The following is a 23,144-nucleotide window of genomic DNA, read 5'->3' as shown; positions in this document are numbered from 1 at the left end:
GTCTTCTATAGTAGACATTAAGCGTTTATCCATATGTTATCTGAAGGTTAAGGAGTCTGAAAAGGTAGTAATAACGTCTGTTTCCCATTCTGTTTTGAATTTGATGCTTGATGGTAAGCTGTATAATTTACAGAAAAATTCATTTAAATCGTTCCAGGAAGTTATAAAATCGTCTACAGATCTCACGCAAATAATGTCTGGCTTAATGAGGTTTATTATCAATGTTGTAGTGGTTTCCGTGAACTGCGCACGCTACAGCAAGTTCCTGTTAGTAGAATGTTATTTCCGATTGAAAGTACATAGACACGTTCATAGTTCTGTTAATTTTATTGTTTTATCCAGGGATACACTAAGGGGAAATTGTCCAAATAAGGCGCTATAGCTGGTTCACTTAAGGTAGATTCTTGGGCGAGCCCTATGCCTACGAGACGTTTGTTTGGCGGGCGCTGATTGGCTGGGAGCAGCCTACATCCCGGTACCAGCCAATCAGAGGCCGCCAAACAAACGTCTTCGTAAGCATAAGGCTCATCCAGAATCTACCTAAGTGAACCACCTATAGTTTCTCTGACAAAAACTGCAGTACGTCTTGTATGGGTACTTTAATGAACGGCGAATTTATATCTACACTTTTAACAGTTTAACGTTCTCGAGGGGCATGTCTGCATCTTTTAAAATATGGTAAGAGTCGTTTGAATCCATTACGTTGGAGGGAGAACATCGGCATAAAAAGGGAGAGAGGGAAGTCCACAGATACTCAGGTTTTATGACTAAAAAGATCTCTCACTCTCGCGCGCGCAAAACTTCTACTGACGATATAAATGTACACAATACGGAAATCTGGATTATCGGGGTTTCGTATTACCGATGATGTTAAGGTAAAGCCTAAACATTATAACATACAATTAATGTATATTTCGCTTGTAGCAGCCTGTTCCTCAAAAGTACACCGTATGTTGGGGTTAGTCATATTCCATGTTTAGATCTAGGGTTGCTTGAAACATGTGTTCGTTTTGATGGCCCATGCACCTGTCTCTGCCTATTTTGCTCACAGGTGATGGACACGATAAATTCTGAGCTATTTTGGCTTCTTATCTACGTGTCACCCACTCCAAGGTGCTAGCATTCAACATGGCGGCAGCTCAATGGAACGCCCTTCTTAGTACTGACCCTTCGGCGATCAAAGCATTATGTACACCCATTTCTGCATATTGTGGTCGACAAATTTTGTTAGTAAACGATACCTTTGTAGTTTTCGATTTACGTGTTTGCATGCTTCTCCAGCGCACAGACACAAGCATGTTTACCTTAACATTAGACAGCGAGATATTTACCTGCTAGTAACTCGGCTGCTGTTGACTTAAATTAGGATGAAGATAGGCATACACTTTTTAAGAGAATAGAAGGATATTGTAAAATTATATATAATATATATAAATACATGCATATATATATATGTATATATATATATATATATATATATATATATATATATATATATATATATTATATATATATATATATATTGTGCGTGTATGAGCGGAGAGTCAGGTAATAGTATAGTTAGGGCTTGACATTGTCGTTTTCTTTGTCTGTTTTCCTTGAGAGCAGGCAAGGACGTTTCTCTTGCTAGTGCACTTCAACCGATAGTCCTGATTTCTTGTGTATGGTTTTTCATTTTGGAAGTTAAGTTCTTCTGTATCTGCTTACTCTATTTGTATGTATAAATCTGAAGTGGTGGAAGAAGCGCCTAAAGGTTATAAGGGAAAGCCTGCGAATTTTTCTAACGTAAAATTGTTCTTTTCCACTGATTGTTATTCATATTGTTGAGTGTTCAGTAGTTTCCCAACTGAGAACCAGTGGTGATGTATAAGATCTTTATACGGTCTAGTGGGCAACTCAGTCCTTATCTAGACCAACCTTATCGACCAAGAATGAGTGATTCCACACAGTAAAAATGTTGATATAGGAACCCTGACTTGTGCGATACAAGTCCATTAATCACACTAGGAGTACGAAGGAGCTAGTATCAGCTTATTCAGATGTTTTATGTATCGTGAGTGATACATCCATTTCGCAAATGATTTTCGAGTAACAGTGGCTCTGGTATCCTGTATAACAATGAGCAGTGGTAATTTTGTGTGTTCACTGACAGTTATTGGAGATATCATGGTAATGTGTGTGGACAGTGTATGTTGCCAGACAAGCCGCTAAAAAATCCCCATAGTCAACCAGGGGAGAGAGAGAGAGAGAGAGAGAGAGAGAGAGAGAGAGAGAGAGAGAGAGAGAGAGAGAGTTAAAAGAAGGTTGTGTGATTATGATTCGATAAAGAGGCTTAGGCTATTACAAACCCTTAATGAGTTGGTCCCTCTTTTGTTAACAGTGAGAGGGAAAAGGGCTTTAACCCGATGGAGGCGCTAAGGTTGGATTTGAATCTGATGGTAACGTCTGTCTCGGCCTAGCGGTTCTTCGGTTTTCAATCCGCGTTCAACGTGTTGTAGAAATTATGCGCTGTATTTTTTTTCAGCTTTTTATTCGGAGTTCGTGTGCGTAGTAATTTTGTATTAATGTGTAATTTTCTTAAGGGTCGTAATGCCTCCATTTTAGTTTTTCATTTGTTTTTGTCTGTCTTGTATATTTTCTTGGTTTCTTTCATTTGTTTTCTTGCCTGTGATCATTTAGTTAATGTGATGTTTTGATTTTTTTTAAACTTGTGTTACCACGATTCCTATTTTAGTTTAGTCTCTTGTCTCGAATTTTCCTTGGCCTTTCATATTGTTTCTCCTCCAATCTTCCTCCTGCTCCTCCTCCTCCTTTCCACTTCCTCACCTAATTCGGAGAAATCATGGAGCATCGTAAAATCTTATCAGGAACGTCTTCGACCTCCTCCCCGTCCCCTCACCCCGATTTTTCCAAAGGAAACCCTCCTGCTCCTTCAATATTCTCATTCTCCTCCCTCCCCTCCCTCCCTCCCTCCCCTCCCCCGTTCTCCTGGAAGTTTGGCTTGGAAGATCTCTTTGTGTGAGGGAAATTCCCGGAAGGAATTTATATGCGGGTGTTGGCACTGACCGAACGAAGAAGTCTCCAGTGGAGGGGGTGGGGGACTATAATGGGAGGGGTAGTGGTGTGGTGGGAATGGTTAGATGGAATGGGATCTGAGAAGTTGGCAAGGGGAGGGCGAGGGTAGACTCAAGAAGGTAATGGATAGGATAGTAAGCTTATGGAGCATAGAAAGGAATAAGGGATAGCTTTCCTTCTTCTTCTTCTTCCCCTTCGAAAACGAGAGGATGTGTGGAGGAGGAGGAGGAGGAGGAGGAGGAGGACGACGAGTCTTTGTAAAGGGGTTAGGTTGTGCTGCTGTCAAGAAAGGTCGCCTCTAGATGTGGAGCAAATGGGCCATGGATGGAAATGCATCAGCTTGACTTGAACGAAGAACTGGAGTTACGGATGATAAAACAACGTATCGTGGCGGACAGAAAACGACGAACATTTTCATTTCTGTTTTATTTGATTACTTTTTCATTATTATTATTTCTTCGAAGAAGCAAAGAAAACCCCCTTAAATGTGAATAATGTTGAGACTTCAAAGAACAACAGGAATTTTGTCTTGATTGAAAAAATGGGGAAAGAAGAGTGGTTGTGGAGGGTAGAAAGAGCCTAGATTTTTCTTTGTTCATATGTGTCCATTCTTGTAAAGTCAGGTACAAAAGAGAACGGGAAAGTGATTGAATTATGTTACTTCTCGTTTTTCTTATTAAGTCCCAGAGGGAATCCGGCAGAGGAGAAGGTGTATGTGGCTCATTTTCGTGTTTTGATTCTTCAGAGGCTGACGTGAGCGAAGAATAAGAATATAATTGTTTGATTAATTATCAGCTCTTAAGCTTAATAACTTGGAACAAGGCAAATATACATCAATTGAATCGCCTCTTGGTTTTCCCCATTGAAACCTAACGAGAAAGAGGGTGAAGAAACTGGCAGAAAATACTTACTTTTGTGTAGAATCCATTGGCTTGCGTCTTTTCATATCAGTCTAACTCAATCAGAACAAATAAAATGATTGCTTGTGACGAGATTGCCTGAAGACGCGATGGTGTTGTGGGTTCTCAGTGAATGAGACCGTGTCGTGACGTACTGAAAGACTACGTGTTTTCGTATAGGGAAGGGAAGGTTTTTGGTAATGCTGGCTGATGTTTGTCGCCTTTTGTAGGTTGGGTGATATCGTGATGGTTTTGTCGCGACACCATCTTTGTTTGAAGGTTAGGGTCTTCGTCTTTTTATGGTTTCGCTTATGATGTGCATATTTATTCCATATTTTTATCGCTCCTCGTAAATTCTGAATATGCCTTACTCCTTGTAGGTCTACGATTGTCAAGAACATCCTGGTAGAAAGTGATTTCCGATTAAAATTTTGTACCGTTCCCTGTTCATAAACATTTATTTACTTTACGTTCGTGATTCTTTCGGATGTGGTTCTAATGTGTCTGTTTGTGGTGCTTTCAGATCCCCTCGCGACCAACATTGCCGCCTGAGTTGGAGTCGGGCGACATGAGTAAGCTGTGCAACCATCGGCGGAAGCTAGCCATCGCCTTCACCCATCATCTACACAACAATGCGAAGAAAGGTAAGGGCACAGTACACCTCCAACCAAGCTTCAAGTGAGACTTGGTTTAACACTCCTCGCCTACGGAAAGGTTCAAGAGCCATGGCCTGATTTCATTTATCTTTCGGATACAATCAAACTCAAGTTTTATTATTGATGTATTTTAGTTAATAATTTTACACGTTAACTGTGTTGGGAATGGAGAAGCTTTTCTGATCGAAGGTTGATCATCAGCCGTATTTATGTATGCATGTAGGTCTTGCGTGAGATTTTCAGATTTTCGACTTCTCAAGAACTACTAGATGTGTTTCAACCAAACTTGGCATAAGACATGCATGGCAGAGATATTCAAGAGTTTGCTAATAGAGGGACAAGCCTCTCTCAAGTGGAGGTAATTGGAAAATAACGTAAATGGGTCGGGTTATATATATATACATATATATATATATGTATGTATGTTGTATGTATGTATTGTATACACAAACACACACACACTCATATATATATATATATATATATATATATATAAAGTTCATCTAGGGAAAAATTGGGTTCAAAATTGACAAAACTTAAGCGAGCTTCCGTATCCAATTTGGATTCAAATTTGACCAAACCATGGCCTTGAGAGCCAGGATGGGACCACAGCCTTTAGCATGACATGAGGGAGGCCTCTCTCTCTCTCTCTCTCTCTCTCTCTCTCTCTCTCTCTCTCTCTCTCTCTCTCTCTCTCTCTCTCTCGTTTTAAACGAGGTTTGCTTTTGCTGAGGAACTGTTGATACTGTTGAAGTCTGAGGTAGATGGGCGATGCTGACTCCGAACACATGATAATTTAATTAGGCCGACGAGGCAGCGTCAACGGAAGACCGTCACTAAAACTTTGCATCGACCTCCTAACGTCTCTTTTAAATGTCTTGCAGAAGAGTTCTAATTTCCACATGATTTTGTAGCCTGGCTGCTTGCCGGGCTGTCAGTTCGATTAGAATTTATGTTTTTATTCATTTCATTCCTTAGAGGGAGTGGCTGTAGGTGGTTCTGTCTTTCTGGAATTTAGCAGGTATTTTAGGATGAGTTTGCTAGCTCCGTGTGCCAGTCTCCATATAGGCTGCCATCCATTGACTTGTCGATTAGCAAGTAACTCATCTACTTGCTAATATCAGCAGAGGCGCTATTTGACATAACGCCTCACCAGGGAATTAAACCCTAGCGTTACCAAAGAGATCAAGTTTTTGACATCTCGACATCTTCACGCATTACTAACCTATTCTGGAACTGCTTGTCTTCGTTTGTTTTTCGACATTTTTCGCGCATTACACTCATTCGATATCGGGCAACCAAGCTCTTCTGAGACCTTTCACTCCAGGAAGTTGATCTATTTTATACCTGAGTTAGGAAGCATATTTGTTGGACGTCGCTAGTACCAATATGGCTGCTGATGGCATTTCTCTCTCTCTCTCTCTCTCTCTCTCTCTCTCTCTCTCTCTCTCTCTCTCTCTCTCTCTCTCTCTCTCTCTCTCTCTCTCTCTCTCTCTCTCTCTCTCTCTCTCTTCTCTGACATTTACCATCGCGTATTTACGGCTGTGACTAATGAATTTGGATTTTGTCTCGACGAGTCTGTTTGAAAACGAACGTTTAGCAATTGTTCGTCATGTGCATATATTGAGTGGCATTTTAGCTCCCGCATGGAACTGGGCCTGCAATGTGATTGGCTGAACGCAGCGGAGCTCTCCGCCTGTCGCCGCCTGATGGAGTGACTCCTGTTATTGTCTGTGTGCGCGTGTTCTGTCTGTCTGTCTGTCTGTCTGTGTATTTTCACCTACTTGGGGAGTAAGCTTACAAACTACTTTGTTGTTGTGTTGGGCGTTGTAAAGAGCCTGAAAAGGTCTGTAAAAGGTGTTTCGCGTTCAGTTAAAGATGCAGGAATTTTAGGATAGGATATTCATGATTTATTTAATAGAATGAAAATGTAAAAAAAATAAATCATGTTAATATTAAACAGTACAGAACAAATATTTATAATAAAATATAAAATTTATTTTCATTTTCGTTGGTGAAACAAGGTCTGTTTGGCCGTAGATTATAGCAGTTTTTTAAATTTATTTAATTAATTGGTGTACTGAATTTAGGCTGCGTTTCTGTTCGATTGTTTTCTGTTTCCACTTATAACTGAGCGTATACGAACGTGTTTAATTTGTGTCCTTTTTATTTGATCCTTGTTGGTAGTATAAGTAGTGTACTTAGTATGAGTATTGTAATTACGAAGACCACTTCACGTAAAGTAAGGAATATTTTGTTCACAGTTTATGCATGAGAGGAATTACTTGCATGCGTCGCCTTCTATTGGTTTCATTTGGCCTGTTACTCTTGATTCATTAGGAAGATTGGACGCCAGCGCTGAATGTTCGTACTTTCAAAGAGAGAGAGAGAGAGAGAGAGAGAGAGACGAGAGAGAGAGAGAGAGAGAGAGAGAGATATATATATATATATATATATATATATATATATATATATATATATATATATATATTTAAGAAGTATAATTTATGAAATTATATTGATTTATTTATCATCAGATATATTGCCAGGACTGCTTCTGGTTTTCCCTGCCATGGAAATCGGCTTAACAAGAACGAGCCCTTTTGGGTTGTTCCTTTTGAAACTTATGCACTTTATGAAGAGAGACAATAATGGAGTGAATTGCTGCTGTCAAGGATGATACATTTGATTTAAAAGTACTAGATGTATTCGGTTGTTTTGGAGGTCATGTGAACTCTGAAGAACCCGAAGGGACATATTTGGATTTTGGATTTTTCGAAAACTGTGCTGGCGTGCTCTCTTAATGGCTCTGCACTTGCGTCCGTTAGCTGTTTAGTGCGCTGACGTTGCAGTGACATCAGTTTTATTTTGGTCATTTTAGAATCATTGACGTATATTGCTTTCGCAACAGGACAGCTAGCGCCTCAGTGGCGTGGTTGGTTTGGTGTTTGCTTCTCACCTAGGTGGTCGCGGGTTCGATTCCCGGCCTTTCCATTGAGGAGTGAGAGATGTGTATTTCTGGTGATAGAAGTTCACTCTCGACGTGGTTCGGAAGTCACGTAAAGCCGTTGGTCCCGTTGCTGAATAACCACTGGTTCCATGCAACGTAAAAACACCATACAAAAAAAAAAAAAAAAAAGCAATAGGACAGCTCTCCATTAGAACAATATTGAACAGAGATACACTGGATTGGCAAGGGAACATATTTTAATGTTGGTTGACCTTCAGTTGAATTTGTACATGGATGCTTCCTTGCTCCGGCGTGAGATCATGAACATACGTAACATTATTCGGTTCGTCGTTCATGTGTCAGTCAGTGCACGAGCGTTTAGAAATAGTCCAGTAAACTTCGTTAAGATGCTCGTGTTTTTAGTTGCTGGAAAACGTTCGCGAGGATGAAAGTGTAAAATGAAACGGTATTTGTGCGCGGGATAATAATGCAGGTTCTCATAGGGGAGAGGAATTATGCTTGCATACAAAAATTATTGCCAGTCTAAGATAACAAAAGAGCACGGCCTCTGAAGGGATGTATAAAATGGGAGAGAGAGAGAGAGAGAGAGAGAGAGAGAGAGAGAGAGAGAGAGAGAGAGAGAGAGAGAGAGAGGTACAAAAAATAACTTACATCTAAAATAATAATAAACCAGTGTCTAAAAGTTAACATATATATATATATATATATATATATATATATATATATATATATTATGTGATTGTGTATGTGTAGTGTGGTGTGTATGTGGTGTGTGTTGTGGTGTGTGTTGTGTGTGTGCCGCCGCGCGCAATAAGAATGAGAGGTAATGGCCACAACGAAAAACTTTATATCAGAAAATGAGAGAGAGAGAGAGAGGAGAGAGAGAGAGAGAGAGAGAGAGAGAGAGAGAGAGAGCTCACAAATGACGTCCTTGCTATTTCACATAACAGCGGCGTTTGGCTCGGCGCGTCCTTTAGTAAAACGGCGCTTTGATTGAGGCGGTGCGCGTTACCGGAATTGTTTTTATGTCCGGCCGCCCTCGTTTGGCCGTCCCGTTATTCCGTGTTTGGACGAACGGGAAGCATCGTTTGGGAAATGTGTTGCATGGCAGTGCTTGGCTTGGCTCGGCTCTGGCGCTTACAACTTACACTTGCATTAGTCAAGCGTCGCGAACGCCACTGCCGAAAAAAAAAAGGGAAATTGGTTGACATCCCTACTCTTTTCGTCGTTTGCAGTTGCTTCTCATTTTTTCCTCCTCTTCCTTTCAACTGTTTTCGCCTCTACAGTTCTAGGTTCTCACGTTGTCTTGGGGATCCTTCATTTTTCGCCCCTGACAGATTTTCACGTTATTCCCTTTTTTATATCTAAAGATTTTTAATTAGCTCCCATTTTTCGAAGTTTTCACTTGTAAACTTTGTTATATCCTTTTTCGTTTCTTTCCATTTGCATTTCTCCAGGTGTTGGGAATGGCATTTTGCAGTACTCTTCATTTAACTACGTTTTATTATAATTAGTAGTATTTTTATGAAAATGCGTTCTCAAGGAACATGCCGGAAACCTTTGAACCGGCCACAGAACTTCTTTTGTTCGTTGAAAGTTAGTGAACTCTTCAGAAAATGTGGAACAGTAGAGGTTATGCCTCGGCTTAAGGTTTGCACCATCTGCTGCCTGATCACCATAAGCATTAAGACAACTGAATGTGCGACCCAAGATGACCGCGTTGCCACAGATACTATAGTAGATTCACATCAGCCGTGCATTCGATGTCTAGGCCAATCCCTTACGACGCTCCTGATTGGCTGTTGATAAGCCAATCACAGGGCTGGAAACGCTCAGTCTGTCTCGAGAGTTCACATGGGCAAGATGTACGTTCCACCTCTCTTGAAAGAAGCATATCTCAGGAGATGTGGAACATAGATCCTACCCATGTGAACTCTCTCGAGAGACTGAGAGTTACCAGCCCTGTGATTGGCTTATCAACAGCCAATCAAGAACGTCGTACGGGACTGGCCTAGACGTCAAATGCACGGTTGATGTGAATTTACTATAGTGGAGAACTGTGAGTTTAGATTTCTTTCCTTGCTCTTGATCCGTCAGGTCTTCCGATCCATCGACTTTTGTGTTAAATGGAAAAGGGCTTTACATGAAGGTAACGACGTGCACAGTTCCTTAGAGAGAGAGAGAGAGAGAGAGAGAGAGAGAGAGAGAGAGAGAGAGAGAGAGAGAGAGAGATAATCATTATTATTCTTTGTTTAACCAGGAAACTGCTCTCCTGACAGAGAGAGAGAGAGAGAGAGAGAGAGAGAAATTATTATTATTCATTGTTTTAACAAGGAAACTGATCTCTCAACGGAGCTCTCCTACTGGTGGCCGAGAGAGAGAGAGAGAGAGAGAGAGAGGTTCGCAGCCGTGCCCATGGGAGCCAGAGAGAAAAATTGTACAAATAAAAAAGCGAAATGACCCTCTATGCATTTTTCAGCGGGCGCAGTTCCATATCAATTACTTAAATTGTTGCAGCGACGGCTTGCTTGTATTCAATATAGCGGAGAGAAAAATAGTCCATGATTGATGCGCCGTATTAAAATCACACGACGCAGCCGCCACCAGGTAAAACACACTTGTGCCCATCGAAATGAAAACGATGCAGCTATAACGGCGACATCCGCTCCGGATTATATTCAGTGCTGTTCAGTGACGTTGTCGTCCCTCGCGGCACTACCATTGATTTTTTTTTTTTTTTTTTTTTTTTTTTTTTCCTCCTCCTCCTCGTCCTCCTCCTCCTCCTCCTCAATGTTGAGGCCTTCTTGCACCATTGTGACCCGTGGTGCTTGTATCATACCCAGATGGGGGATAAAAAATTTCATGGCGCGTTCCTTTTTTCTCCCGATTCAATTTGATTTCTCGGTGCGTCATAGAAACCCATTGCTACTTCCAGTAGATCCCTAATTTGTGTAGGGAGGTTGTTTTTTCGGTTAAGGCTGCCATTTATCTCTCAGTTTGAAGGCCGTCTTGCCTTATTTTTACTAGTTCGCGAAGGATTTTTATTTATTTATTTATTTATTTTTTTTTACCCAAATGCAGGGCCTTAACCCTGTGCCAGACCTTTCGTTTTTATCGAGATCTTGGACTGTATCACGGGTGACTTGCGTTTTCCTGCCCTTCCGAGTTTGTTTTTTGTTTTTTTTCCATTTTCTCTTCGTATCTGAAAGACTTGAACTTGGCCCCTGATATCAGACCAGGTCACCAGGGAGTTTCTGTCGTTAATTCTACTGTCATTAACTCTGTTGATCATTCTGACTTCTTTTAACCTCGAGAGCTCCAAACTGAACAATAAAATAAGAAATAATCGTGTGGCTGAGTTTGAAAATGGGAGTTGATCTTGTTATTGAAACGCACTCTATATAGATTTTAATACATCGAGACAACAGAACTGTTGTGAATGTGATTCCTCATTGTAATCATACTTCAAAAGGCCCGTCATCTCCAACATTATGGAATAGTTTACCCTGAAGCACCGATATTTTTAGCCCTATTTTAATCGGGCTTGTTCAACGATACGATGATACTTTGATCTCGCCCAGAAAAATACTTTTGTTTTATTATGAATCGAGTTGACTTTAATAATATGCCGGACGTTTTTCCATATTTTCCTGAACACGTTTTGTCAGATATTGGGAGCATTTTATTTTCCCCTTGACTCTCGATTTTTCCCCGTCGTCGAAATGACGTTTACATAGTTAAATGAATCTGAATCTTACATTGTCGAAGCTTGATGGGGCAGCTGGCTCAAAAGTGCTCATTGTTTTACCCGAAAAAGAAGAAACCTGATATTGTTTGCTTTTTCTGATGAAAGAAAAATTAGGTGGACGTTACCTTTATACAAAGTTTAATTTTGATATTTTACTTAAACAAACCCAGGAAAATCATGATACACGTTACGATGTGAATATGAAATGTTTTGTTAACCTGCGATAGTTTTTTTTTCTTCTTTAGACTAGAAGCCTCCCTTTTACCATTGGACGGTGTCACTCATTAAAAAAAATATCTGATGTGTTTCGCGAAAGCAGAGTAATGTGAACTTTTAATGCCTCCCTCGTTCCTGCTTTCTTGAGGTTCTACTGACTGGTTTACTAGATATTCCGTCCAGTGAAATTTAAAAATGTGAGATTGACTATTATACAACTCAGTATCTTGTACGCCGATAGTATACATATTTTTCCACCATCTGCTGGCAAAACCTCTTGAATGTCTAAGCTGAAAATGTTCACCTGTTCCCTAGTTTACAGTTTCGCCTCTACAGGGGTCTAAGTGCTAATGATACGCTTGTTTTCATTTCCAGTGTCGTACAGTAATCCTCAGATTCTGGTTTTGTTGTTCGTGTAATTTCCCTTTACTTTGTACTACTTTATACCATGTTAATCATTCAATGTGGAGCAACATGGCAATGATCGTCTTGTCCCCAAAAATTTTGCCCATACACACACACACACACACACACACACACACACACACACACATATATATCTATATATATACTCTATATATATATATATATATATATATATTATATATATATATATATATTAGATTATATATATATATGTGTGTGTATGTATGTATGTATTATGCGTGTATGCAATCAACCACGATGAAGGTTAGTTGAGTTAGGCTAAACTAAAACTTCATGGTTTCTTTTCACACTTGCTTCATGTTGATTGATTGCATATTTCCACACGCACACACACAGATATATATATATATATATATATATTATATATTATAGTATGTATGTATACATGCATGTATATTCATTAATTTATTATTTATACACCTCTCCACGGTGAGTGGTGGCTCCAGAATATATTCACGTTATATTGTGCATCCTTACGATCATACATTTGTTTATAGTTCACGTATATGGATGACTATTAATGTCTTTTAAGTGTGCTCATCGCTTTGTCTGAAATGTATAGCACGTGCGTACGAATTTTATTAATAGAAATCATGTCTGCTTCGTTGTTTTGCCTTGTGTTTTGCAGTGTCCCTTCTCAGAATTTCGTGGATGACGTGATCTATTGGCTTTTCCATCAGACTATCGCATTCTCTAAAGGTCATACCGTCAGACGATTTCAGTACTTGTCCCAACATTCCAAAGGTCAAAATGTCTCTCTCTTTTTCATGGGGGGCGGGCGGTGGTGTAGGGGATGGAGGAGGAGGAGGTTGTTGAGGAAATGAGGATAGGAGGGGAGGAAAAAAGGAAAAAAACAGTAGAGGCTTTTTTTTATTTGCGGGGAAAGAGAGAGAGGCCAGGGGAATGGAAAGGACTGTAGGCTCCCTTGAGTCCCTTGAGGATAAGTTTTAACCTTTTAAAGGTCTTTGCCTTGAAAGGAGAACTTGTAAAAAGTGAACTCGAGTCCACGTCGAATTTTGCAAAATGGAAACAGGAAGGTTTGTGTAGTATAACAACGCACCCTTTATGTGTATGTTTGCATATACACACACATACACATACACACACACACACATATATATATATATATATATATGTGTGTGTGTGTGTGTGTGTGTGTGTGTGTGTGAAGAGTTTTCACATATTTAGTTAAGGAAAATTTGGTAGGGTGACATGTGGAGATACACTACAGTATATTCAAAAGATTAATGTAGGAAAGAGGATAGTTAAGTTTTATACTTTAATTTTTTTTAGATGATTACATCACGTGAAAAGAATGGTGAAAGACTGGTAGGTGACAAGAACGTATAATACAGAAGTCCCGGAGCGAGGAGACTCTCTCTCTCTCTCTCTCTCTCTCTCTCTCTCTCTCTCTCTCTCTCTCTCTCTCTCTCTCTCTCTTTGTGATGCCCTACCCACAAGGACACCTAAAAGTGCTCGCTTGAGCTACCACAGAATCATTGGATGCCGTGAACGGGTAGTTTGTCCTTTTGGGGGGGAACTCTCAGTATACAAAGTTCTTCGCTGAACGAGTGGTTTACGTGTTCGCCTACCGATTCGGTAGTCAATCCTTCCGGCCAGCCCTAGGAGAGCTGTTAATCAGCTCAGTTGACTAATTTAACTAAGATATACTTGATATACTTAACTCGGTATAGAACATTCATCTAAGTAAAATTCTTGAAACATTATTCAGCCTAAAGCATTGATCATTTACAACACCGTACTGAGGCTGTTAACTACTGTTTAACAAGAGTGATTTCGGGAGTGATTCTTTCCAAGAAAATGTCACACAGTATTTAATGTTTAGTGACGCTTCTCTCGTAGTGTTTGAATCACGTAATTTCTGAGAACCTTTTCTTCCCGAGCTGAGGTGCCGATCTTGGCTGCAAGGTGAATGAGCATCATGGTCGTCTTCGCTTGTTATCGCCTACCGATTTGGTCATCGCGAGTTCGATTCCCGGCTCTGCCAACGTGGAATCAGAGGAATTTCTTTCTGGTGATTAGACATTCATTTCTCGATGTAATGTGGTTCGGATCCCACAATAAGCTGTAGGTCCCGTTGCTAGGTAACCAATTGGTTCCTAGCCACGTAAAAATATCTAATCCTTCGGGCCAGCCCTAGGAGAGTAGTGTAGGATTTCACGAAGAGAAAATTTAGCTAACTCTCCTTTATGGAAGTGAAGTGTGGATGTTCAAAATAAATGAAAGCTGCTGAAATTAATGGTTTATATACTGAGGGATAAAATTAAACAGGTAAAGAGCTGTTAAATAGCTCAGGTCTTGTTAAACTAAGGTATATACTTAATTTACCACAAATGGCTGTAGAGAGAGAGATGCCCGAAAGTATTATTATGCTCTTTGAACAACCAGAAGAGTTCGAGTTGGAGTGGAATAGAGATGCATCTTGAATGTTGTAGTTGGAGTGGAATAGAGATGCATCTTGAATGTTGTAGTTCGTGCCCTTTCCTAAGGTGTTATTAACGTAGACGTGAGACTTATAATTTCTCTCAACTTCGCGGCGGATTTTGTTATCTTTTGTTTCCCCTGTCCCCTACACCCCCAGACTCTACCCCCCCCCCTCATCTCCTAATAGTTCTCTCTCTCTCTCTCTCTAACGGATTTCCAGTGATTGGTTTTACCGTTAACGTCTTTTCACTCCCAGTTTATTTTGCGAAAAGGGTAAATGATCCCAACAAATAAATATTTCTTGCATCGATTAGGAATCTCTCTCTCTCTCTCTCTCTCTCTCTCTCTCTCTCTCTCTCCTCTCTCTCTGATGTTGAAAGGTTAACTGTTTCCTAGCAGATAAAGTGAATATATTTGGCCCTTAACTCACCCCCTGATAGAGATACTGATAAAAGTACCGCTCCATAATTCCCAGGGAATATTTAAGGACTTGTAGAGAGGGAGGAGAAAGTTCCGGACTTTCAGTGTCTGGGAAATAGTTGTAGTCCCGACATATTTACGGGCTGACTACGGGCTCTGAACCCAAGCAGATAAAAGCATAGTGAGTTATGTTTGGAAATGAATTGTTTGAAGAGTATTTAGCACATTCAGCTAGTTTAGGTACGTTTACGAGATACACGGACGATTTGGGGGGAGTTTTTAGCTCATTTATTTTTTCATTTGAATCAAAAAAATTGTTTGAAAGTCACTCCTGCGAAACAAAGTTCTTATCAAATTTGCAAATGAAAATGAGTGAAGAGGTGAAAAATGATTTGAGATTATTTTGAAAATCTGCAGCTCTGAAGTTATTGTTCCTGTTGCTTTTAAAACAGGTCAGATAAAGTCATTCTAAAGATATTAAAGGTAATTGAAAGTCATCTGAGGTTTTGAAAGCGTTTTGATAGCATCGGGAATAAATCTGAAGTGCGCGTTATCGAATATAGCTCTAAAAGAAGTGAAGTTACACCAGTAATAAGGCAACTAAATGCATTATAGCAATTTTGTTTGAGAACTCTTGAGATATAATCATGATGATTAACTTCATTCATTCAACTTTAGTTTTGATCAGAGCACAGAATGAGCGTGGTTTGAAGTATGATTTTGCTAATACAAAATTAATGGTTGATAGATTTTGTTTATATGTGGTTGATGTGCGTGTGTCTTTTAGTTAATTGTTTAGTATACGATTGAACTTTGTTGCTATGATGCTTATATATCGTGTATTATTATTATAAATATGTTATATATATATATATATATATATATATATATATATATATATATTATATATATATATATATATATATACACGTGCGTGTGTGTGTGTGTGTATGTATGTATGTACAAACCTCTTTCGGGAGAATTGAAGCTTATGTGATTAATCTCTCTCTCTCTCTCTCTCTCTCTCTCTCTCTCTCTCTCTCTCTCTCTCTCTCTCTCAAAGAATTCCGGGAAACATCTCACTCGGTTTAATACGCATCCTTGAAGTGCCCTTATTTTTTGTGTACAAAAATATATTACGCAGAGGAAACGAAGAGACGGAGTCGAGTGTGGAAAAGGATTTTCTGAGTGGTGTGGGTGAGAGGCGGGGAAATGGAATCGGACCATACACTCTCATTCCGGCCCCTTTGCCTCAGATTCCTGCATTCCCTCTTCTCATTCCTGCAACTCTGCCTCTTACTCTGGTTTGTCTCTATCGCTTGGACATCATCACCACATCATTCATTTGATCTATGAATTTAACGATGTGATTAAATTTATATATTTTTTAGTTATTTCTTATATAGTACAACCCTGTTTTAAATGTATTTGTACTTTTAGTTTCGTATTTAATACTGCGTCGGTCATATATACCTAGGTGTTGTGACGCCAGTTTTAGTAGTCATAAATCAATCAGTCATTTATGTTCTTTGGCTTCTCGTTCGTCTCCCCTTTTCTCTCACGCTATGTTACGTTGCCTATCCTCCCGTTGCCTTCACTGCATTCCAGCATATTTGGACGGACTCCGAAAACAATTGATCTCGCGGATCTTGGCGTCTAATTTCATAATCTCTGCATTTCGTCCCTAAACGTTACCTTACTCTCTTGCTTTTTGTGTCCTTCGCTCGTTCATTTCTGTGCCCCTCATTCCTGGCCACTGGCTCCTCTCTCCAGCCTTTCATTTCGGTTGATTTTCGTACCGCTGCGTCTTTGCCTCTGATTCGTGGCTCCCTGGAAGCACGGTCTCCTGGAAGAGCGTCATCTCTTCATCTCCCCCCATCGCTTTTCCCCGGCGTCGCCCGTTCATATACCTAAAGTAGCTCTTCATGGAGCGACATCTTTGAATACGAATGAGGTACGAATGTTATTCATTTCAAGAGCGGACTCCGCTTCGCGGAAAATAAAATATTTAATAACTGATTTTTCCCCCCTTTTCCTTATTCATTGCACAGAGAGAGCAGAGAGAGAGAGCGAGAATGAGAGAAGGAGCGAGAGCGAGAGAGAGAGAGAAGAAGAGAGATTTCGAGATTTCTTTCCATTTAATGAAGCATCACGCAGATTCCCCCCTACCTTATTTTTTTTTCTTTTAATTATTTCAATGGATTATTTTGTGTTTGTGTGTGTTGGGAGTTAGTCTTGAATTTTCATGGTTCGCGTTCTCGTACGGTTTAATTTCCCGGGAAAAAAGGCTCGAGTACTTCGTTATAAAAGCTCTTATTATTCTGCTTCGCCGCTTCAGGCCGACGCGGAATTACGGGGCTTTTAGAATAGGATTTCATTACTTGCGTTTGGCGGGAGGAGGAGGAGGAGGAGGAGGAGGAGGAGGAGAGGAGGAGGGAGGAGGAGGAGGAGGAGGAGGAGGAGGAGGAGGAGGAGTCCTTTAAGCTGTGACATTACTTTAGATATTCTGGAGATGTTTCCTTACCATTACTTTATCTTAATATTTATTCAGTCTCTGTTGGTGGTTCCCTCTGTACTGGACTTTTTTTAGACTTATTCCTATTTATTGTGATTCAAAATGTCTGTCTCTGCAATTTGCAGCATCTGTAATGCTTATAATTATGATAGCAACGACGTCATTCTCTTCCTCTGCCCCAGACACGAGGAGGATGAGAAAGTGAAAAGAAAACAGCAGCTTCGGGCTTTCATTCATCATGGATGTCTGGTTCAAGTTGGAGCGTCCGAGTAACAAGTACTCCCTAGTCCAGTAGTGACTTCTTACCGCAGTTAAATGTGCATGTGGGGACTCTCTCTCTCTCTCATCATATATATTCTCTCTCTCTCACCTCATATATATATATATATATATATATATATATATATATATATATATATATATATATATATATATATATATATATATATTAGGTAATGAGACGGAGGAAAATGAAAAAAATGAAAAACGAGAACTGCCGAGATCTTTCGTTCTTAACGACCCTTTAGTAAAGGCAAGACTACCTTCGGTAAAGGGTCGTAAGACCGAAAGATCTCGGCAGTTCTCGTTTTTCATTTTCCTCCGTGGCATTACCTTCATTTAAACATAGAAATCACGTTTTATACATTTCGCGATCAAGTTATTCATACACACCGTATATATATATATATATATATATCTATATATTAATATATATATTATATATACGTTATTTGGTCATATTACCGTACGGTTCCTTTGTTTCTAATTACTTCGTCATCCACATATATATAATATATATATATATATATATATATATATATATATATAATAATGTATATATATATATATATATATATATATATATATATACTCGTACGATTTTTGGTCATATTACCGTACGGTTCCAGTTGCTTCGTCATTTAGGACATAAATGTCGTTAGGTGTCAATATTCTGGAAAAACAGTGAGATTTAAAAAAAAAAATGAATAGAAGCAAACGATTTCCTTCCCTTTTGGTTCTTGAGACGAGCCTGGGAGCTGCCTCATCATCATCATCATCATCATCATCATCATCTACAACTGCGGCAAACGTAGATGCATTTCCTTGCATTTCCGGCGAAGGCGTTGCACCAAGAGAAAGGGGGATTAAAGCCGTCTTCATTAACCGCAGTCATTTCCCTTCTCCGAGACGCATTGCATATCCGCATGTTCGCTGCTTTAATTAAGACTAATTGGGACATTACCATAATGCATGGAGCCGAGCCTAAATATAGGCGCCCACAATTAATATTATCGCTCAGAACGAAGGTTATTCAGCTGTGTTCATCTCGCGGGAGATACTCTCTGTCTTTTCATAATTATGGTTTTCTTGCTTTGAGTGTTAGCAGCGATTTATTTTCACACACACACACACACACACACACACACACATATATATATATATATATATATATATATATATATATATATATATATATATATTATATATATATATACATACATACATACATATATACATATATATATATATTGAAATGGAACATTACATATTATAATAGATATATATATATATATATACATACTTTACATTATTACATATATACAATTAATCTATATATTGAAATGGAAACCACTATTTATAATCGACACCTAAAAAGAAATAATTTAGTTAAACAAAGGGTTAAAAGAAAAAGTATCAATTAAATATGATCATCGTTATGATGGATATGCTCGCAAAAATTTGTATTCTTATTAGGAGTACTATTTTGTGAATGTAGAGAAAGCACTCGCATCAAACGAACCATTGCATAATGTCTGTTCTTGTAGAGAGGTTCGAGTTCATCTCCCTGTAGAGTTTCGTCGATTAAAAATGAGACCTGGATTGAGACACTTTTGAGCAGATTACTGTGCTCTTAGGAAATGAGCTTCACCAGAGAAAATCAAAGGGAGACATGAATTCGATGCTCAGTCTCCTTTCCAGGATGAGAAACCAGTGTTATATGTATATACAGAAGATCTGGTGGCATTCATATGGATGTTGGGTCTCAACGTTAAAGAGACTTGTAATGCTATTTTGAAACGTCTTTTGGACAGTTGCCATAATTTGGTCTAGCAGTTTCTCGGCTGTCGTTTGTCTGTGTATCGATATGCACATACCGCAAAAAACGAGTGACGGCAAGCCCTCACTCTGCGGACGCACGTATACCTTTTCGAAGCTGGGACAGAGATCCCTACTTCCTGCAAGCCTTGATTCCTGTACAAGTACAAAGGAACCGATGGTGAACGTGCTTGGAGACATTGCTTTTATTATGTAGGGATGATCTATCCTTTTTTTTTTTTTTTTTTTTTTTTTTTTTTTTTTTTTTTTTTTTTTTTTTTTTTTCAAAATTCTTGATATGGCTGTGCCTGTCCGCAATCATCAAACGTACGAAATTGCAGGCCTCTTCCCTCAGTAGCTTTTGTTTTAGGACAGGCCACCACAGGGCCGTGACTGAAGGTTTCATGGGCCGCAGCTCATACAGCATTATACCGATACCACCGCCAAATATATCTGTTTTCGGTTTTTGACTATATAAGCTGTACAGAAAACTCGATTGCACCGGAGAAACTTCGACGCATTTTTACTTGTTATGTGTCCTTTATTCTTTTCTTAGCATTTTTCCCTTCTGTTCTGTATAAGTCAGTCAATGACCTTATAGGCTTGTTTATATTTCTCTCCTACCAAATAAGTGCTCATCCCTCCCACCTCAGAACACTTGGGCATTCTCTCTCTCTCTCTCTCTCTCTCTCTCTCTCTCTCTCTCTCTCTCTCTCTCTCCACATCACCTCACACCACTGAACGCACAGGGCGTACAATGCTGTTGATGTACACCACTTATCTCTATTGTGTTCACCCATATCATTACACTCCGGATAAACGATGCCCGTTGTCTTCTGGAAACAAGAATACATAGAGCTCTCTCTCTCTCTCTCTCTCTCTCTCCTCTCTCTCTCTCTCTCTCTCTCTCTCTCTCTATAATATATATATATATATATATATATATATATATATATATAGTTATCGTGTTTGTCGGTGTCATCTGAATATCTTGAATTTAGAAATATCTTCTTTAAAATATTGGGTTTCTAAAACTGTTCTCATTATATTATAGCCTAGTGTGCGCTTTTTCGTATTTGCAGTGTCTCAGTAATGGTATAGATATGCTGGAGAGAGAGAGAGAGAGAGAGAGAGAGAGAGAGAGAGAGAGAGAGAGAGAGAGAGAGAGTCGCTGGAGGAGGAGATTCTTGATAGCTCTTAGAATATTCATAGCTGGTGGAGATGGCCTAGGATGGCCCAAGTGAAATTGCCAGGGTCGTTTCTTCTCCTGTGGGGAAAAGAGAAGAGAGAGCGCGCGCTATTCTGTCGAATGGCCTCGGAAGAGAAAGAGTGGGAGAGAGAGAGACAAGGGCTAAACAAGAACTAAAGAAAGAGTGGAGATGAGCTTTATCTTGAAGATTGAGACAAGGAAGGGTGTGGTTTTTTGTGTGGTTTGTGTGTATGTTGGGGTTGGGGGAGGCATAGAAAAAGCGTGATTTTGTTTGAGTTTGAAAAGAAAAAGAAAATATCGTCTCGTATAGTACGTGTGTAAAATACAAAACACACACGTACATATAATATATATATATAGATATGTATGTATGTATGTATGTATGTATGTATATCTGTTTTTGTTTGTATTTTACACACACGTCCTTACATGTTTTATACGAGATAATGGTTGTTTGATATATATACGTATATATATATATATATATATATATATATAATATATATATATATATATGTGTGTGTGTGTGTGTGTGTGTGTGTGTGTATCTGCGTGCGTGTGTGTGCACTATAATTAAGTAATTCATATGCAAGTATGTGACTGGATATGGTATACATTGTTATGCTCACGAGGCTCATTCTTGCTTCACCAGTTAAGACTATCTTGACTGTGGCGGAATGTCCTGTTTTTATCAAAATAGTTTTCTATAAGGGTGAGGGGTTTCAGGGCAATTTTGTTATTGTTATTGTTACAATTAATTTTTGTGCTTTTATTCAAAATAGGATCATATTCTTAGGGACCCAGACTTACAGACCCATAACAAACTAAGGCAAGTTTTCACTAAATGAAATGTCCTCATGTTGCAAAAAGCAGTCAGAATAAAGAAAATAAAAAATCGAGACTGATGAAAATATCATAAATACCAGAATCGTCAGCATGATTCAGAAAAGTAAGGCATTGGTGCAGGGACCTCCCATTCCAGTCAAGGGCACCAACAGAACATCTGCAAATGGAACTCAGAACAGGGGAACTGAAGGAGAGGTTGAATACATAAATATACTCTGCTCAGATTTGCAAAGGCACGATGAATTTTTCACGAATAGCCCCAGGCATATCGTTGCTTGGATAGACGTCGGGTCTCATGATGGGAAGTGAAAGGTTTTGCGGTCGTTTTGGTGGAACAATCGAATTCCGATTGTTCCCCTGTTTCACCTGCCCCTTTGTTTTCATTTATCCGTGTGAGTTGACGTCTGTCGGGTGGGGCCCGACTTTGGCAGTCAGTAGCTCAACAGCATTAGATTTATTTTTGGAGCAACATCAAGTATGCTTACCTGGAGGTGGATAGTTAGATGGCAGACTTCGTTTTCAACCTCATCATTTTGGAGGATGAACCCGTCTTGTTGTATGGATTTGTTCCTATTCAGTAGCAAGTGGCTGCCTCGACCACTCGACCTTGTGCATCTGATGGGTGGATTTGTTCCTGTAGGGCAACATATAGTGGCTGTCTTGATGACCCGATCGTGTTCGACTGTCAGGCTTCGTTCCTGTTGACAGGATGGTTTGTATCGACAACGCTTCTGACTTGAGTCCTGGGTTTGTATGTTAGGATGTGAGTATTTTATAGAGACAACTCTCATTATATTGATGGGTGCGATTTAGATTAATTTGAGACCGTATGATTTTGTAAATCATTATTGATTTTTGGCAATGTTTAATATTCTGCTCGTTTTATTTGTAATGTTTAGTGTACCGTTCTTGTCATAAGCATATGTCCTGTTTCTGTTGATGTCTTCATTTATTTTACTGACTCCACCATTTTATTTTTGTACTGACTCATTTCATGTAACTTTTTATGTGCTGACCCATTGTTTTGGTTTTGATCATGTTATTTTGGGTTCTATTTACAGAGTCAGTTTGCAAATATTGTACTGAATCATTTTGGTAAAGTTACTGATTCATTTGTACATTACTGTAAGTTTTGGTGTATGATGAAATAGTTTTAAGGCCACCTTTTTTTATTTTGTTCAGCTCCTTCCTCCTTTCTTGAAATTTCTGCCAGATCTTCCTGTCCCGTTCATTTACGTATTTATGAACCGAGTGCGTTTCATTACTTTTTTTTTCTTTTATTTAAAAATCATATAAAGTACATTTTACAAATAAATACATATGTAGATATGTAATTTATGTAAGCAAATATACAAAAACAAACTTCTAAAAATAAATCATACACATCAAAACTTCTATTACTGAAGGCATTATCTTCAAGATAAAACACACACACACACACACACACACACACACATATATATATATATTATATATATATATATATATATATATATATATATATATGTACGTATATATATACGTATATATACGTATATATATATATATATATATATATATATATATAATATATATATATATATATATATGCATACTATG

At 38.9% G+C, this 23,144-nt stretch overlaps 1 protein-coding gene across 5 annotated transcripts in view; it reads left to right on the top strand.

Annotated features, from left to right (window-relative positions):
• Positions 1-23,144, top strand: part of LOC135225234 (mucin-2-like) — a 562,221-nt gene that overhangs the window by 314,063 nt on the left and 225,014 nt on the right. For all 5 annotated transcript variants that reach the window (XR_010316937.1, XM_064264563.1, XM_064264561.1 and 2 more), the window contains one exon: positions 4,498-4,618. Coding sequence is in view for 4 of the 5 variants with exons in the window: in XM_064264563.1 (XP_064120633.1) it covers positions 4,498-4,618 (121 nt within the window). In the remaining variant the exon portion in view is untranslated. The remainder of the gene's footprint in view (positions 1-4,497; positions 4,619-23,144) is intronic.

Source organism: Macrobrachium nipponense, chromosome 13 (genome assembly GCF_015104395.2).
Source record: "Macrobrachium nipponense isolate FS-2020 chromosome 13, ASM1510439v2, whole genome shotgun sequence".
Classification (NCBI taxonomy): domain Eukaryota; kingdom Metazoa; phylum Arthropoda; class Malacostraca; order Decapoda; family Palaemonidae; genus Macrobrachium; species Macrobrachium nipponense.
The sequence above is the reverse complement of the archived record's forward strand: the minus strand, read 5'-3'. Positions and strand labels throughout refer to the sequence as shown.